Below are 16,077 nucleotides of genomic sequence, written 5' to 3' on the forward strand. Positions count from 1 at the left end.
GGTAACCCCGTCCTGTGAGCTCGGTGGGCTCATTCCCCACGAAGGAGCCCCTGGTCCCACGTCCCTCAGACCCATGGCCTCTGGAGGCAGACCACCCACACACACTGCAGGGGGAGAGCCGAGGCCAGGTGGAGGTCCGGCAGGAGGGTTCCACAGGCGCAACCACACACCCTGAACCAACTAGTGGAGCAGAAGGCACACCACCTCCAACGCCCCTAAGCTTCTCCCCGTGGCCGGGCAGCTATGCTCTGGAGGACAGCCCCACCCAGAGCAGGGCCCTGCTGGTGTCATCCGGTGGATGGCCAGCAAGGCCTGCACGATGGGCCTCGAGCCGCAGGCAGGGTGCTTTCACCCCAGGGACGACCCATATATTCTGGTCACTGTCCTGGCACTCACTTTCCCTTGGGAAGAAACATACTTTAGGACGGCTCGCCCCCAGAGAGACACTTGTACATGGACACAGCTCTAGGGAGGGCACCGATGGACAACAGGGACCCTGGCCACGCCAGCGCCCACACACAGTGCCCAGCACCACGCGCTGCCCAGCAGCTTGAACGAAAGCACTGCAGGGAGGGTCACACACTGAACAGCCAGTGCTGAGGGCCACTTGGGTCCAGCCGAGGACCCTGGGGACCCTGAGGGGCACACAGGTGCTGGCTGTTCAGGTCACTGCGGGTCCAGAGCATGCACCATGGGGGTTACACAAACACCGTGCGTCCCCAGTGTGGGGTACCCCAGTACCCAGATGGCGTCTCCTGCATCTGCCCCAGCCCAGGACCTGCACCGCAGCACAGACCCCCATGGGGCTGAGGCACATGTCTGGGGTGCCCAGCGCCTGCTGGGAAACCAGCAGAACCCACGGAGCCCGGGCTCCTGGGTCCTCTGCACACCAGCCCGCAGCAGGACAGAGGCCCTGGTTCGGCTGTGCCCTGGCCGGCCACCTCGGGGTGCAGGCATGCAGCCTGGTGGCCAAGGTGGGGTGATAAGCACGAGAGCCGAACAATGAGCGCGGCATGCGGAGGAGCTCCCGTCCGCCCTGGCCGGCTCCGCTCGCTGAGCCTCCTGCATCCATGCAGCCAGTCTGCAGCGCGGCTGCAACGGGGACCCAGGGACAACTGCACCGGCAGCTACGGCCACCAACAGGGAGAGGCTGGCTCGCCTGCCAGATCTTCTCTGCCGGTCACATCTAGCCCTCCAAGCACAGGTGGAAACTTGCCCCAGCCTCTACGGCGGGACCCAAAGGCGGTGCGGCTGGCCCACATCCTCTAGGGTGCCAGGCACCACGCTGCACCATCAGGTGGCACCACAAACACCCTGGGACACAGCCAGGAGGAAGCAGCGGGACCACCAGGACACACGGCGTGTGGGACACGGAACACAGACGGTCCTGCCGCCCGGAACCCGTCCCCAGAGCGGTGCTCCGCGCTGCAGCCTGTGCGCTCCATGCTCAGGCCGGGTCCGGAGGACGGGCCAGGCCACGGGGACCCGGCACGCACCCCTGCCCTGGTGGCCCCCACGGCCTCGTTGAAGACGGGCCCACGAGAAGCGCCGCCGCTTGTCTCCGAGCAGCGCACGGCGGTGACATCTGAGAAAGTCCAGAAACTTTCATCCAAACTTCTAATTTCCCTTTAATTTGTAGGTTTCACCACAGAACTGTCTTGATTTCTGTGAAGACGGATCCCAGGATCACACCCCTCCTGACCTGGCAGGCCAGCTGCAGCCCAGGCGCAGCCTCTCCTCACACGTGCTTGCGCTCCGTCCACCGAGGGACGAGGGAGGAGGCTGGAGGGCCTGCGCTGGGCACGCACAGGTGCTTGTGTGTGGCACGGTGTGCAGACAATGGCAGAGGCGAGGAGACGCAGGCCCAGAGCCTGACCTGTCCCCAGGACTAGAACTGCTCTGACAGCAACGCGCACAGTCTCTGGGAGACGGTCTCCTTACTCGTCCGCAGTGTGAGCCGGTACATCTGAAACAGACAACAGCAGGTCAGCCCCCGGGCAGCGGCCTCGCGCCCCCCAGCCCCTCCCCGACCCCCTGCTCTACACAGACGCGAGCACCGAAGGCTGCCAAGGCTGGACGGGTCTGACGGGGCACGTGGAGCTGCTGCAGGTGGAGGACACATCCACCCGGAGCCCGCGCTCCCACACTGCACGTGTCCCCCCGGATGAGGGGAACAGACGTCGGCACCGAGGCCCGTCCAGGAGCACACACAGCAGCTCTGCCCAGAATGCCCACCAGGGCAGCCACGAGTCCATCAGCAGGAGGGTTGGGTCAGCCCACTGGGCAGAGGAGTGCCCGCAGCTGCCAGAGGGCAGGCCGGAGCTGGCCGCGAGGGCACCAGGGAGCTTTCTGGGGCGGGGGGAAGGCTGTATGTGCAGGGCGGGTGGCTACCAGTGCACACGTCTGCCAGGACTCAGGGCCCCACGCGGACTGTCTCCCTGGGGGCAATCACACACAACAGCTCAGTGCAGGCAGCACCTCCTCCTGACCTGCGCCTGGAGATTCGGCTCCAAACGCAGCAAGCACCCGATCTGGGTGGTTCTGGTGTGGATGATACCAGCTCCCACAAAATTGGCAGGATTAGGATCGACCTCTTCCAGGAGTGCGGAACCAAACCCGATGATCTGTGCAAAGGAAGAGGGAGTGTTGGGACACTGGTGGTGACAGGGCCACAGGGGGACTCGGGACACCATGCACAAGCCCGTCACCTTGGCTTTGGTGATTTCTGTGTCCATTGGATGCTTTGCCTTGAAAATGCTCTGCACTTCCTGCTGGGGACTGAGACACAAAGGCCGGCATCAGGCTCCGCCGAGCTGGAACCACGGCCCAGCCTCCCCACACCGCAGCCACAGCACCCGGCTCACCTGCTCAGCTGCTTCCAGCGCTGAAAGAAGTCCTGAGAAGCCATTTCCGTGGGCTGGAAAAACTTGTTGAGGGTGATGGGCAACTTGACAGACACATTCTGGAAGGTGCCCCCGTACCTGCAGGACAGGGATGTGCTGAAGATCGCAGGCTGCAGGCACGTCTCCAGGGCTCAGGCAAGGGGTGAGACCAAAGGTGGGGGCTCCTGCCTCATCGACGCAGCACCTGCCAGAGGGGCGGTCTGCCCACAGGCGGCTCAGTCTGTGTCAGCACCACCGCTGAGGAGGGCCCACGCCACGTGCCCACCCCGCCACCTGCGGGTGGCACACTCCTCCGGCAGAGCACTGAGGGCGATCACACCCCCAGGACCAGCCTCGGGCAGGACACCCCAATCTCAGGACAGCTACCATCTCCTCACTTTCCCCATAGTCCCTGTCCTACAACTCCTAGTTGGTTTAATTATGTCAGGCTTCTTTTCTTTTGTTCATGAAGAGTTTATCTACAGAATGCAACGAAAATGTGCATATTTCCCTGAATTCTACACAGTACACGATTCCAGTTCTCTATGTACTAATGTTTGAAAACATGCGTTTCTAAAAATGTAACCTTACAAACACCCAACAGGGAACTGACTAGTCAACCATGTACACTCTACTTTAGTTGTTGAAAAATAATAATAAAGCAGCAGCACCACCAAAATAATCGTTTTTTAAAAACCAGAGGTCGCCGGTTCGATTCCCGGTCAGGACACATGCCCAGGTTGTGGGCCCAATCCCCAGTGGGGGGCGTGCAGGAGGCGACCAATCGCTGTTCTCTCTCATCAATGTTTCTATTTCTCTCTCCCTCTCCCTTCCTCTCTAAAACCAATAAAAGAAAAAAAATTTTTAAACAATCAAAACAGTGTGTCTGCCCCGAGTACAACTGCAAAAACACACGCAGCAGACGAGGTCTGGAGCCGGAGCAGCGGGCCAAGCAGCACCCGGGACCTGCTGCCCCAGCCCCACAGGGCAGGCCCCTTGGTTTCTCAGCTCGAAAGCACTGGGCCTTGGGGAGATGACATGCCAGCAGGAACCACACCGGCCTCACAGAATCTGGGCTCCCCCCACCCCATCCTCTGTAGCTGGTGCTGCGGCGAGGCCAACGGCAGCACCTAGGACACAGCTGTATGCAGGCCCAGCCCTCGAGCCCCAGGCCGGAGCCGGGGCCAAGCACACCCACCAGCCAGCAGGCGTACCGCCTGCACTCACCTGAACTGAATGTTGAGGACGGGTGCCTCGGTGAAGTCCGACACACACTCGATGTTGACCACCTGCTGCACCTGTGCGCCCCCGTCCACCGTCGGGTCCACAGGCTTGGTCTGCAGGCTCAGATGTGTGCGTGTCAAGGAGGCCATTCCAACACGGGAAGTGGGTCTGAGCCAAGCCAGCCCTGTGGTCCCCCAGACCCAGGGAGCCCAGAGATAAGAGATGTTCCACAAGGGCCTCAAGAGAGTGGTGCTCAGACTACTGTGTAGAATTGGACGAAAACTTTGATACAGTTGATCCTACGTATTTTTCATGACTATTCTGAAACACAGCTTCAACAGGCTACGTCCGAAGCATACTCGTCTCAGGATGAGAGTGGACACGGCCTGGGTGAGGAGGCTTCAGGGCAGGCCGCCCTGCTCTGCCCGGCCGGGGAGGGAGCAAACAAGGACGCAGGGCACTGGCCGGAGCACTCCCCTCGCAGGCGGACCCTCGTCAGCGTGAGCCTCCATCTGCGTGGTCACCGCAGCGGACACCAGCTCACCCACAGGAGCTCGCACCTGCTCTGGGCAGCTGCTGCTTTGGGAGGCCCTCGGAGGACCCGCGCTCTGAGGGACGGACCATGTCACAGGACAGCGAAGCGAGCGGGCGGGACTCCGAGGAGGCAATGCGCAGGGGCAGACGCCTGCCTGCTGGTGCAAACAGCGCCTGAGGCGCCTGCACCCAGCACCCTTTGCTAGGATTTTAAACCTCCTCGAAGCCCTGCTCTGAACCCCAAAGGGCTGCTGTGAGGGGCACGGGGCACAGAACCAAGGATATTGGCCTGAAGGTCGTCTGAGCAGATCAGCGTTGGAGTGAAGTTCAGGAACTGTGTGGAGGTCTTATTCCCATAGAATATGAACATGCGACCTGGAAGGAAACGCTGGTCTCATGCGGGCCACGCAGCCCGAGGGCGGGCAGGGACAGAGCGCCTCGGCCGTCTGCGTCAGGACAGGGCACGTGCAGATCTGCGCATCTCGCTCCCTCCGCGTCCAGCACAGAAAGGGACCTCCGACACCCGGAGGGACAGGGCACAGCACCACTCCTCCCAAACGCAGAATCAGCCACCCTAAGCCACGTAGCCCCTAGGCCCGGTGTCACACCTTAATCAAAGGAGGACTAAACCGTCACAGTCCATTTTCAGTGGGGACAGTGACTAAGTCCTCACAACACCGAGGCGCCGGGAGAGCAGATGCTGTTCTCCTCTCAGCGCTGACCTGTTTGCGCCGTAGCCACGGGGTGCGCAGCTCAGGAGCACCGCTTCCATCTTCCCATCAAACACGGCCTGCCCCTCCCCCACCCGGCCCACCACTCCTCCCGTCTCTGGGCTGACTCCTCTAGGGACCCCATATGGGTGGGATCGCGCAGTGCCAGCCCTGTCTGCTCATTCCCTCGGCAGTGCCCTCCAGGTCCACCCACGTCGTGGCAGGCATCAGGAGGCCCTCCCTCTGAGACTGATACCCCATGTGGACGGACCACATTCTGTGTGTCCGTCCTCCATCCACGGACACTCAGGCTGCTCCCGTGTTTTAGCTGCTGTGAGGACTGCCGCTGGGCACATGGGCACAAACAGCTTTTCAAGACCCTGCTTTCAAATCGGGGGGGACGTGCCCAGAAGTGGAATTGCTTGGTTACATTAATTCTGCTTAATTTTTTTCTTCCTTTGTTTCTTCTTTTAAATCCTCACCTGAGAATATGTTTATTGATTTCAGAAAGAGGAAGGGGGAGAGAGAGAAACATCAATCTGTTGCCTCCCATACATGCCCCAATGGCGGTAGGTATGAGCCCTGACCAGGAACTGAACCCCAACTTTTTTTTGGTGCATGAGAAGACACTCCAACCCACTGACCCACCCAGCAGGGCGATCCTGTTCGACTCTGGAGGACCTCCACCCTGCCCGGCAGCCACAGGTCCGTGCTCCCGGCGCAGCTCACGGCCCGGTCCCTCCATGTCTTGCCAACGCTTCTTTTGCTTCTGTGACCAGAGCCGCTTCGACAGGCTCTCCTGGGGTTTGGTCTGCATTCCTCTGACGACCACGCGCGGAGCATCTTTTCACGCGCTTTGGCCACCTGTGGGTCCTCCTTAGCGCAGGACAAGCCCTCTGTCCGCTGTCTAACTGGCTGCGGGACTCCCGTCGCTGCGCTGAAGTGCTCTTTGTATCCTGGAGCCTGAACCCTTATCAGATGTGTGACTTGGAAATATTTCCTCCCCATCATTTATTTCTTTTTTTTTTTTTTAATCCGCACCCAAGGATATTTTTCCATTTATCATCAGAGAGGGAGGGAGGGAGAGTCAAACAGATACATTGACTGGTTGCCTCCCACACAACCCCGACCAGAGCCCGGGACCAAACCTCAAGCGAGGTACGTGCCTTTGACCAGAATTGAACCCACGATTCTCTGGTCCACAAGCCAGTGTTCTAACTGCTGAGCCAAACCAGCCAGGGCTCCCCACAATTTCTAAAAGAATTTTCATTAAGTAATTAAAATACATACCTAAATTCTGCCGAAATTCAGACTTAAGTCCAATTTGAAGCAGCTGGTTTTCAAACAGCACACCGTTATTTTTACAGACAAACCTGGGGGAGAGAAGACAGCATGTGAGTCACTCCCAGCCACCCCTGGAAATACGAGATCTGCCCTTAAAGACTTTGATGAGCACTGAGCCAGGAAGACCACTGAGGAACACGAGGGAGGGGAAGTGGGAAAATATCCCGGGAACACCGAGGAGCGCCCCCCGGGAACACGTGAGGAGCGCCCCCCGGGAACACGTGAGGAGCGCCCCCCGGGAACACGTGAGGAGCGCCCCCCGGGAACACGTGAGGAGCGCCCACCGGGAACACGTGAGGAGCGCCCACCGGGAACACGTGAGGAGCGCCCACCGGGAACACGTGAGGAGGCCCACCAGAGGCAGAGAGGGAGCAGACAGCAGGGACCCAGTGGGGACCGCTCAGAGGACAGCCCTCTGCCTGCCTCCCTGCTGGTCAGCAATTCCCAGCTGCCGGCACCAGCATCCAGACACACGCACACACTTCAGGCTGGACCCCAGCCTCTCCCGTCGGACAGCGGCACCGACCTCACCCCAGGGATGAGCAGCAGCATTCCCACGGCATTCTGTGAGAACACTTGGGCAGCACCCCACTCCACAACGTTGCCCACCTGTCCCCCGCCCCGCCCCTTCTCCCTTCCCCCTCCTCCACGCAGGTTCCTTTGCACTGCACAGGGCCCAGGGTTCCGCTCACTACACAGAATTGGAGGAAAATAAAATACGTGTGTGTTAGTTTTCACTTGTACTTATCTCAGAGGAGCTTAAGGGCCTCCTCCCACATAAATCACAATCGTGGTGAACTGGGACCTGAAGAACGGGGAAGAGGAAGCTGGGCAGTCCTGCAACATCAGCACGAAGGCAGCAGGAGCCACCGTCCTCCCCGCCCGGGAGTGGCAGGTGAAGGGGAAAGTGTGGGTCAGGAGGCAGCGGGGCCACAGGCAGCGCCGTGGGACTGGGCCGTGCCCGTGCTCGCCGTGGCCGCGGCCTGCCCGCCTCGCAGTCCCCAGGCGCAGGGTGTGCTGGCCTCCCCTCGCCCGCAGGCCCCGAGGCAGCACCGCTCGCAGCCTCGCAGGCCCAGTGGACGCCAGGCCAGGCCAGGCCGCAAAGAAGGCAGCACAGGGAGCAGCAGCAGTGGACACAGGAGGCAGGCGGGCCTGGCTTCACCCTGTGTCCACTCACTATGCGGCCCCTGCTCGATGCCTCGTCCAGGCCTCTCTACCAGCTCGAGACACACGTAAAGCTCCAAGGTACACGCAGCCCACTCAGGGCACACTGCCTTCTTCAAGACACACCCGAGGACACGTGTGGTCAAGGCCCAGACCCAGCCACTGGGACCCAGGCGCTCCCGGGACTCCCACAGCACAGAGAGGCGACTGAGGCTGTGGCGTCCCCAGGCCACAGCCCGGGGCCACTGCTCCGCTCACCCAGGCTCCCGCCCCACCCATGCAGACGCATGGCCAGCAGCACACGCAGCAGCCGGTGGGGACTAAGCCACCAGAAAATGATGTTTTCTCAAGGAGACAGGAAGGGTGTCCACTGAGTGACTAAGTGACAGAAGTAGCCTAATCGTCAATGTCCGGTTCTTTTTTTTCAATCCTCACCCGAGGATAGTTTTCCATTTATCTTCAGCGTGTGAGGGGAAAGAGAGAAACATCGACGTGAGAGACACATCCACTGGTTGCCTCCTGCACGAGCCTGACCAGGGCTGGGGACGAACCACAGCCGAGGCAAGTGACCTTGACCAGAATCGAACCCGCAACTCATTGTTCTGTGGGCCGATGCTCTAACCACTGAGAAAACCGGCCAGGGCCATGTCTGGTTCTTTTCAAGGGTCAGCGCAACCTGAAGATGACCTTGTGGAATTCTGGGCTAATGCAGACCACTGTGAAAGGCCTGGGGGTGCAAATGTCCCCACACCAGGACCAGTGAGGGGTGTGGCGGTGTATGCCCCAAGCACTCAGCACCCACCCCACACCAAACTCACACCAGCTACCCCATTAGTCTGTGCAGCCACAGAAAGGCCCAGACAGCCCAAGTCCCACACGGCCGCTGGAGCACCTGGACATGGCCCCGCCTCCCGCCCTCCAGTAGGGCACCCGAGTGGCCCAGGAAGCTTCAGCAGCCACCTGGCCTGAGCCCAGCGACGCAGAGCTCCCAAGGGCCTGCAGAATCGAAAGGCAGGAATGCTGGATGAAGTCCTGCCTGGACACTGCCCAGACCAACACCCAGCTTAGGACCCAGCATCGTCCCCAGGACACACGCTGCTCTAGCACGAGGGGCCCTGCGCCCTGGGTCTCAGAGCTTCTTGGCCCCACACCCGCCCTCCCGCAGCCACCGCCAAGCAGCAGCACGAAGCAGAGCTGCGTGCAGGGGACGGAGACGGGACAAACCCAGGCCACATGAGCTCTGCTCTCGCCCGGCACACCGAGGACGAGGAGTCAGTCCTGAAGACTCCTCTGCAGGGCACAGCCTGGCACTGCTCTCCATGGGGGCAGAGCACAAGCAGGGGAGAGGTGCAAACCCACACACCAAACACAAGGGGGACACCAGGCAGGAAGGGCAGGGGTGCGGCGTGGTGCAGGGCCAGTGCACGGACCCCTCGAGCAGGCACAGTACATGCCGAGGACGGAGCTGGAAGCAAGAGGAGGAGGAAGCTGCGGCCGCAGACTTTATCGCATGAAGCAACGATGATGCAGCTGAAAAACGTCACTTAAGACATGGCTGGGGCCCAGGAGGCAGACACAGAGAAGGGCCAAGTCAGCAGGGAGTGAGGATGGAGCTGCAGGGAGGCCGGCGCCCGGCAGAGCGGAGCTGAGCGCCCAGGAACATCGCACACGGGCAGCCGCGGCCTCTCCGCCTGACCCCGCTCTTCCTGCCGGGTCCCTTCAGGCAAGACAACGAGGACGAGGACGACGACGAGGACGAGGAGCCCAGAGCCACCCGCCCAGCACTGCAGGCCCTCGCCCCTGCCTGTGAGGACCTGGGAGGAAAGGACCCCTGTCCACTCCACCCAGCTGACCAGGGGCCCGGGTCAGGGGTCAGGGGTCAGGGGCAGACAGGATCCATCTTCAGGAAGCAGGAGATCAACTACCTGGCAAAGTTGTCCTCAGAGCCGGGAGCAAGAGGTGCGACCGCAGAGGGCGAGTCCGAGAACACGTCCACAAGCAGCCCGCCGGCGGAGGGTGGGGGGCCTGTAGGTGCAGGGGGCGCGGCCCCCAGACACAGGAGGTCTGCCGATGGAGAAGGCGTGGACTGGAAAACAGGGAAGAAGAGGGTCAGGGCCCACGTCTCTCCCATGGCCACTGGGCTGTGTGCCGGTCGGGGTGAGGCCACAGCGTCTCCGGGACACAACCGCCCACAGTCGGGCCTGAGGGTCAGCACGCCCGAGGCGGCACGTCGCACAGGGCGGAGACACCACCTCTTCGCACAGATGTTATCTGCGTGGAAACACTTCTGAGGAGAGTGCCGTGGAAGAGACGAACAGGCTGTCAGCTGGAGAGGCGGAGAGCGCAAGGCGCCCTCGGAGCAGCCGCTCTGCTCGCTGTCTCACGGAGAAAAGCACATTGAAAGTCTACAAAGAACTTTTTAAAAAGAATTTTTTTTTCTTTATTGATTTTAGAGAGAGAGGAAGGGAGAGGGAGAGAGAGATGGGAACATGGATGAGAGAGAACATCGACTGCCGCCTCCCGCACGCCCCCCACTGGTGTTTGGCCCACAACCTGGGCACGTGCCCTGACCGGGAATCGAACCAGCGAGCTCTTGGTACAGGGCTGATGCTCAACCCCTGAGCCACACCACCGGGCCAGACCAACCATTTTTCAAAATAATATTAAGCCCGGCTTGTGTGGCTCAGTGGACTGAGCATCGTCCATGGACTGAGAGGTCCCAGTTCGATTCCCAGTCAGGGCACGTGCCCGGGTTGTGGGCCTGATCCCCAGTGGGGGGCATGCAGGAGGCGGCCAATCCATGTTCTCTCTCATCGATGTTTCTCTCTCTCCCTTCCTCCTCCTCTAAAAAAGAATTTTAAAAAAATCAATGAAAGATTTAAAAAATAACAGTAATAACTGCGTTGAACTTGGTGCAGACAGAACAAAGCGGCTCTGAGCTCACCCACGCTGATGCCACGGGACACACAAGGCTCTCCTGATGCTCACTCCTGTGAGCAGTACCAGCCCCACTGCTGAAGCTCGACCCGGGACCCTGCACCTCTGGGCCCACTGGCCACATGTGGGGTTCTGATGATCACTGGGACTACATCTCAGGTAAGAGCCAAGGACGTGAGTCGCTCTGTCCTGGAACACCGCCTTGCCCGACCAGGGTGTCCCACTGGGCCCTCCACGAGGTGAAGTCGGTCAATGACGATCTGGGGCCACACCGTGATGTGTTTCCCGTTGGGAAGGAGGCCTGCGCTCCACCCCTGCACACCCCCCACGGTGAGTCTCCCTCCAGACACAGGGCTGCTGTGCGGGGCAGGGCTGCTGTGTCTCACCAGGCTGGCCTGACGGAGCACAAGCAAACACCAGCTCATGAACAAACACGCATGGGAACAACCTGCAGAAACCACATCACTCCAGAATCCAGTCTACCGCATCTCTGGCGGCAGGACGGCCTTCTTGGCCTCTTCACAAGCAGCGCCAGCAGCCTGAGAGAGACAGCCCTGCGCTGCCTTCAGGCTCAAGCTCACTCTATGCCCACGGGACAAGGTCAAAGGCACAGGCCTGCAAAGAACACCCCTTCATTGGGGTGAGCACTGGAACACAAAGCACACATTTATCGTTCACTCCAGAAGCAATTCACCCTGAAACTCAAACTTCCTGGGCCACAGAGCAGGTCTCAGCAGGAGATACGCAGGGGCCGGCCCACAGGGGTGCCTCTGCAGAGAAGGCAGCAGGCCCCGGTGAGGGCTCACAGTGAGGTCTGCGGGGCAGGACTGTGAGCAGGCCCACATGCCCAGGAGCACCAGGACTCGGGCGTGAGCACGCTGTGCGCAGCACATGTCACCTCCGATGTGTGTCCTCACCACAGCCACCTGGCACGGGTGAGTGCGTTATTCCCTCCACGGGACCAGAGTCTGCAGAGGAGACACAGCTCTCCCGGCTTCCTTCCATCGGAACAAGCAGAAAGCCTAAGGGCCTGGGAAAGCAGTCGCTGCCGAAGGGTCGGCCATGGGGCCAGGCTGCTGTGCCTGCTCCCCGGGAGCTCCCAGCCAGCTGGGGACAGCACAGCTCTAGCAAGACATCCCCACCGGCCAGCATGAGGGACGCAGCCCCGGGCACATGTGAGCGCTCCCACTGCGTGCTGCGCCACAGGGAACTCCAGCCAAGCCACACTGGGAACCCCAAGAACGGCAAGCTGGGTCCACCTCGACCGGTAAAGAGCAGCCGGACAGGACTGCTTGAGCAGCAATCCCGCCCAAGAGGCGCGTGATGACGTTTCCTAAGATGGGGTCAAGATGGGGAGGGCTGGCAGCAGAGCGGGCGCCCAGACAGCGCCACTCGGTCTAGAAGCCAGTCGGGCATGTCTGGGGTCCCAGGTGCAGGACCGAGAAGGCCTCAGGCTTGGGGCCACCACCAGGCTCTCGGCACACACTTTTCTATTCAACAGAAACTTCTCCCCAGACAAATGCTCTGCTGGCCCTGAATCTAGGACTGGGCAGCACAGGCGCTCGGACAGGGCGCTGGCGTCAGGGAGGGACCCACCGTGGCACTGGCTGGGGCTGGCTCTGGGCCCCCGTTGACATCGGCGCCCCGTTCTCGTTTGCCCTCCTCCAGGCCCGTCACGGTGCCCGGGCCCTTCTTCTTCTTGAGCTTGGCTAGGATAGACGACTCCCGCTCCGGGAACGGGGGCATCTCCTCCAAGACTGTGGCCTGTGAGGGAGGGGCAGATCAGCACGGCTGCGGGCTGGGGGTTGGGGGGGCGCGCCGAGGCCCACGTACCAGGATGTCGGTGCTGGCGACCGTGCTCAGCCGCAGGTACTCCACGGCCCGCTGCTGCAGCTCCGCGTCGGCATTCTTCAGCTGGCTGTCGCTGCGCAGCACGTCCTGGATGGTGGGCTTCACCTCCGGGAACAGGTTCACAAACTTGATGTAGGTGGACAGCAGCAGGGCCCGGGTGGGGACGCTGCACAGGTGGAACTTGGAGTGCAGCAAGTTGAACTGCACCAGCGGGCTATGAGGGAGGGAGAGCAGACGGGCGGGAGCCTGAGCCGAGGGCACCAAGCAGGGACAGAGCCGCTCCGTTCGGGGACCGCTTCCTGGGCAGGGCTCCCAGGCCCACACTCGCACTTTCAACCAGGACCCTGCTGTCTGTGCAGCTCGCGGGGCACAGAGCCGGCAAGCCGGAGCGCAGGGGTCGTGCTCTGGGCTGCCCCCCGGCCACGTCAGACCACCAGCGTGAGAACCGGCAGGCACAGCCCCACATCAGAACCAGATGCTCCCTGAGTCCCCAGGGGCATCTCACCTGGATCTTGGGTCCCCAGCTATCAGGTTCCCGAACTCGCCCAGGATGTAGCCGCCCACCTTGACCAGGTTCTCGTGGCATGCGGGGGCCTGCAGCGCCTGTGGGACAGCGAGCAGAGGATGGTCAAGGAAGCAGGCAGGTGTGGAGATGTGCCCGAGCGGGAGGCCCTCCTGCCCTCCTGCCCCAGCAGCAGAGAAGCAGCAGCAGAGGGACCCTAGAGGCAGAGACGCGGCCAATCCCACCCATGATGAGAGCCAAGCTCCCCACAGCTGAAGTTCAGGCCCAGGCAAGGGACAGTGCCCCTCAGCATCCTTCCAGGGACCCCCGCAGGCTGTCACGCACAGGGAGGCAAGCCCGAGGTGCCAGCCCTGGGCTCTGAGCTCAGCTGGCCTCCCCAGAGCCGAGTGTCCCACCCATGGTTGGTGATGCACAGATTGGGGTGAGGAAGAGCTGAGAGTCCAGTAGAGGGGTTAGCAGGACAAGAGCTGGACCCTCCAGAGACAGGAAGGACGGAAGGGAAGTCGCCGCACCCCAGGACCGCACCTCCCCGGGGCCAGCGGGGTACCTCGAACACCGTCTTGGCGGCGTAGCCCTGCACGTCGTCCCGGTTGATGACAATCTGAATGACGCGGTACCACACCTCTTCGCTCACGTAGTCGCCGGCAATCCGGATCAGGTTCAGGATGGTGTCCACGTACCACGTGTAGTCCACGGCATACTTCTCCGCCAAGATGGCGACCTTCAGCACCTGCAGGGGCAGCTGCTCAGGGGAGGTGCCCACAGCCCCTCGACAGCGGGCACCCCACGGGGCTTCGGGATCACCAGGCCAAGCTCAGCAGTGGGACGCTCCCACCAGGTCTCAAAGGAGCCCAGATGGTTTAAGACTCGCAGGTTTGACTGAGGGAAGCCACACCACCCTCCAGCAGCAGACACGACAGGACACGTCCAGAACACAGGAGACGTGGGGCGCAGCTGCTGGAGCACACGAGGACCAACTGACCACAGCCAGGCCAACCCTGCGCCGCACCTCCTGCACCCGCACGTGGAGCAGGCGTTCTCGGGGGGTCCTCCACTCTGCACGGACGGCTCAGCCGCTCACCTACCCCACGCACCTCAGAGGCTCTGCGGCCGCATCACCGCTGCAGGGCAACTGCACCGGGCTGGCCACAGCCAGACCCTGTCCCGAGTCCCCTCTCCTCGTGCAAAGCCACCCACCTGAACAGCACCAGCTGCCCCAGACAGACCGTATCTTGGTGAGCCGCCGGCCCTCATGTGGGCACTACCACCCCCACGCCACCAAGCCTCCTCCACCCTCCCACTGTACCCAGACCCAAGCTGGAGCCCGGAGCACGTCCACCTGCTCTGCCAAGCCCTCGGCCTCCATGCGGCTCCACATGACCCAGAGCACATTCCAGAACACACATTCCGTCACCACCCTCAGCCCCACCGCGTGAGCTGGAGCCCTGCGTCCCACTGCCCACGGCCCCCAGTGGCCTCCATGCCTTCATCCTCTCCTGTGAGCTCACCACCACATCCTGCAGAAGCTCCCAGCCCCCCACGGCAGGATGTCTCCCGAGGCCCCCAGGATCTAGGGCCCGTCTCCGTCCATCCTCAGCACATGATGAGCACATCTGCCATCCTGCCTACAGCGTGTCCTCCCCATGGACAGAAAGGCGCCTGTGGGTAGGACATGAGTGCACCCCGGGCGGATGCCCAGCAGCCAAGACAACTGCTAGACACAGCCAGCCAGATGGACGGACAGACAGAGCACTTCCCCGGGGAATGAGAGTCTGCTTCACACCTACATGATTAAAACAGAGGACTGCCCTGGCCGGTGTGGCTCAGCGGTTAGAGCGTCGGCCTGCGGTCCTGAGAGACCCGGGTTCGGTTCCCGCTAAGGGCATGTACCTCGGTTGCAGTTTGTCCCCGGCCCTGGTCGGTTGTGCGGGTGGCAGCCACTCGATGTGTCCCTTTCACATCGATGTTTCTCTCTCTCTCTGTTCCTCTCTCTCCCCCCAACTCTACCTGAACAAAAAATGGAAAAATGTCCTCCAGTGAGGATAAAAATAAATAAAATAAATAAATAAATAAAACAGGACTGTCCCTCCCATTTACAGGCATCGTCCTGCCCAGCAGTGAGGTCCAGGGGACTGAGCGCCGTCCCCTGAGCTGTGAGGTCCTGGTTCTATGCCCAGTCAGGGCACAGGTCCGGGTTATAGGCTTGACCCCCAGTAGGGGGCGTGCGGGAGGCAACCAATGGATGTTTCTCTCACATTGATGTTTCTATCTTTCTCTCCCTTCCTCTCTCTCTGAAAAAAATAAATGAAAACATTTCAAAAATAAAAATAAATAAATAAAAGGCATAAGAGCCAACACGGAGCTGACTCACCCTCGGGACCTCAGGAAACCATCGCCCGTCAGAACACGCCCTCGGCCTCTGCTCGCAGCGCCCAGAGCAGCGACCCTGTCCAGAGCCAGGCCCACCCACAGATGTCCAGACCACACCTCCAGCCCAGCCCACACATAGCGCCCCTCTGCCCGCATTCCTGTTCTTGGGGCCTCCTGCCCGGAGCCAGCTGACCCAGCCCAGCCCACCGTACACCTCGGTCTCCCCCACACCCTCATCCTTGTGCCTCCAAGCCCTCTTCTCTAGCTGGCAGACAGCTCAACTCAAGCGTCGACATCTGAGAAGCTTGACTCGACCTTCTGCTCCAAGGCAGCTGAGCTCCTCCTTGCTGAAGCACGGCCACAGTGCTGCCGGGCCAGGGGGTCACAGCATGCACTCCGTGACCCCAGCAAGCGGAGAGTCTGACCTTGCCCAGCACACCCACCCAGCAGCAGGTCGCTCACAGCCAGCTCGGACACTGAGCACTCGCTCCACAGATTCCCCAAGGAGGCCTCAGCTGCACTTTGCCCCAGAAAGACA

The 16,077-nt window shown here is 61.4% G+C and overlaps 1 protein-coding gene across 2 annotated transcripts in view; it reads right to left on the reverse strand.

Moving 5' to 3' along the window:
* Positions 1-1,616: 1,616 nt before the first annotated feature.
* The window catches only part of AP2A2 (adaptor related protein complex 2 subunit alpha 2), a 71,886-nt gene continuing 57,425 nt past the window's right edge, over positions 1,617-16,077 (reverse strand). For both annotated transcript variants that reach the window (XM_036281128.1, XM_036281127.1), the window contains exons 11-22: positions 13,717-13,899; positions 13,152-13,249; positions 12,629-12,860; positions 12,392-12,559; positions 9,784-9,944; positions 6,641-6,723; positions 4,926-5,015; positions 4,110-4,233; positions 2,865-2,981; positions 2,709-2,778; positions 2,490-2,624; positions 1,617-1,966 (exon numbers count right to left, since the gene is read on the reverse strand). In XM_036281128.1, the coding sequence (XP_036137021.1) occupies positions 1,889-1,966; positions 2,490-2,624; positions 2,709-2,778; positions 2,865-2,981; positions 4,110-4,233; positions 4,926-5,015; positions 6,641-6,723; positions 9,784-9,944; positions 12,392-12,559; positions 12,629-12,860; positions 13,152-13,249; positions 13,717-13,899 (1,539 nt within the window). In that variant the 3' untranslated portion in view covers positions 1,617-1,888. The remainder of the gene's footprint in view (positions 1,967-2,489; positions 2,625-2,708; positions 2,779-2,864; positions 2,982-4,109; positions 4,234-4,925; positions 5,016-6,640; positions 6,724-9,783; positions 9,945-12,391; positions 12,560-12,628; positions 12,861-13,151; positions 13,250-13,716; positions 13,900-16,077) is intronic.

The sequence above is a fragment of the Molossus molossus genome, unplaced genomic scaffold (assembly GCF_014108415.1).
Source record: "Molossus molossus isolate mMolMol1 unplaced genomic scaffold, mMolMol1.p scaffold_m16_p_31, whole genome shotgun sequence".
Lineage (NCBI taxonomy): Eukaryota > Metazoa > Chordata > Mammalia > Chiroptera > Molossidae > Molossus > Molossus molossus.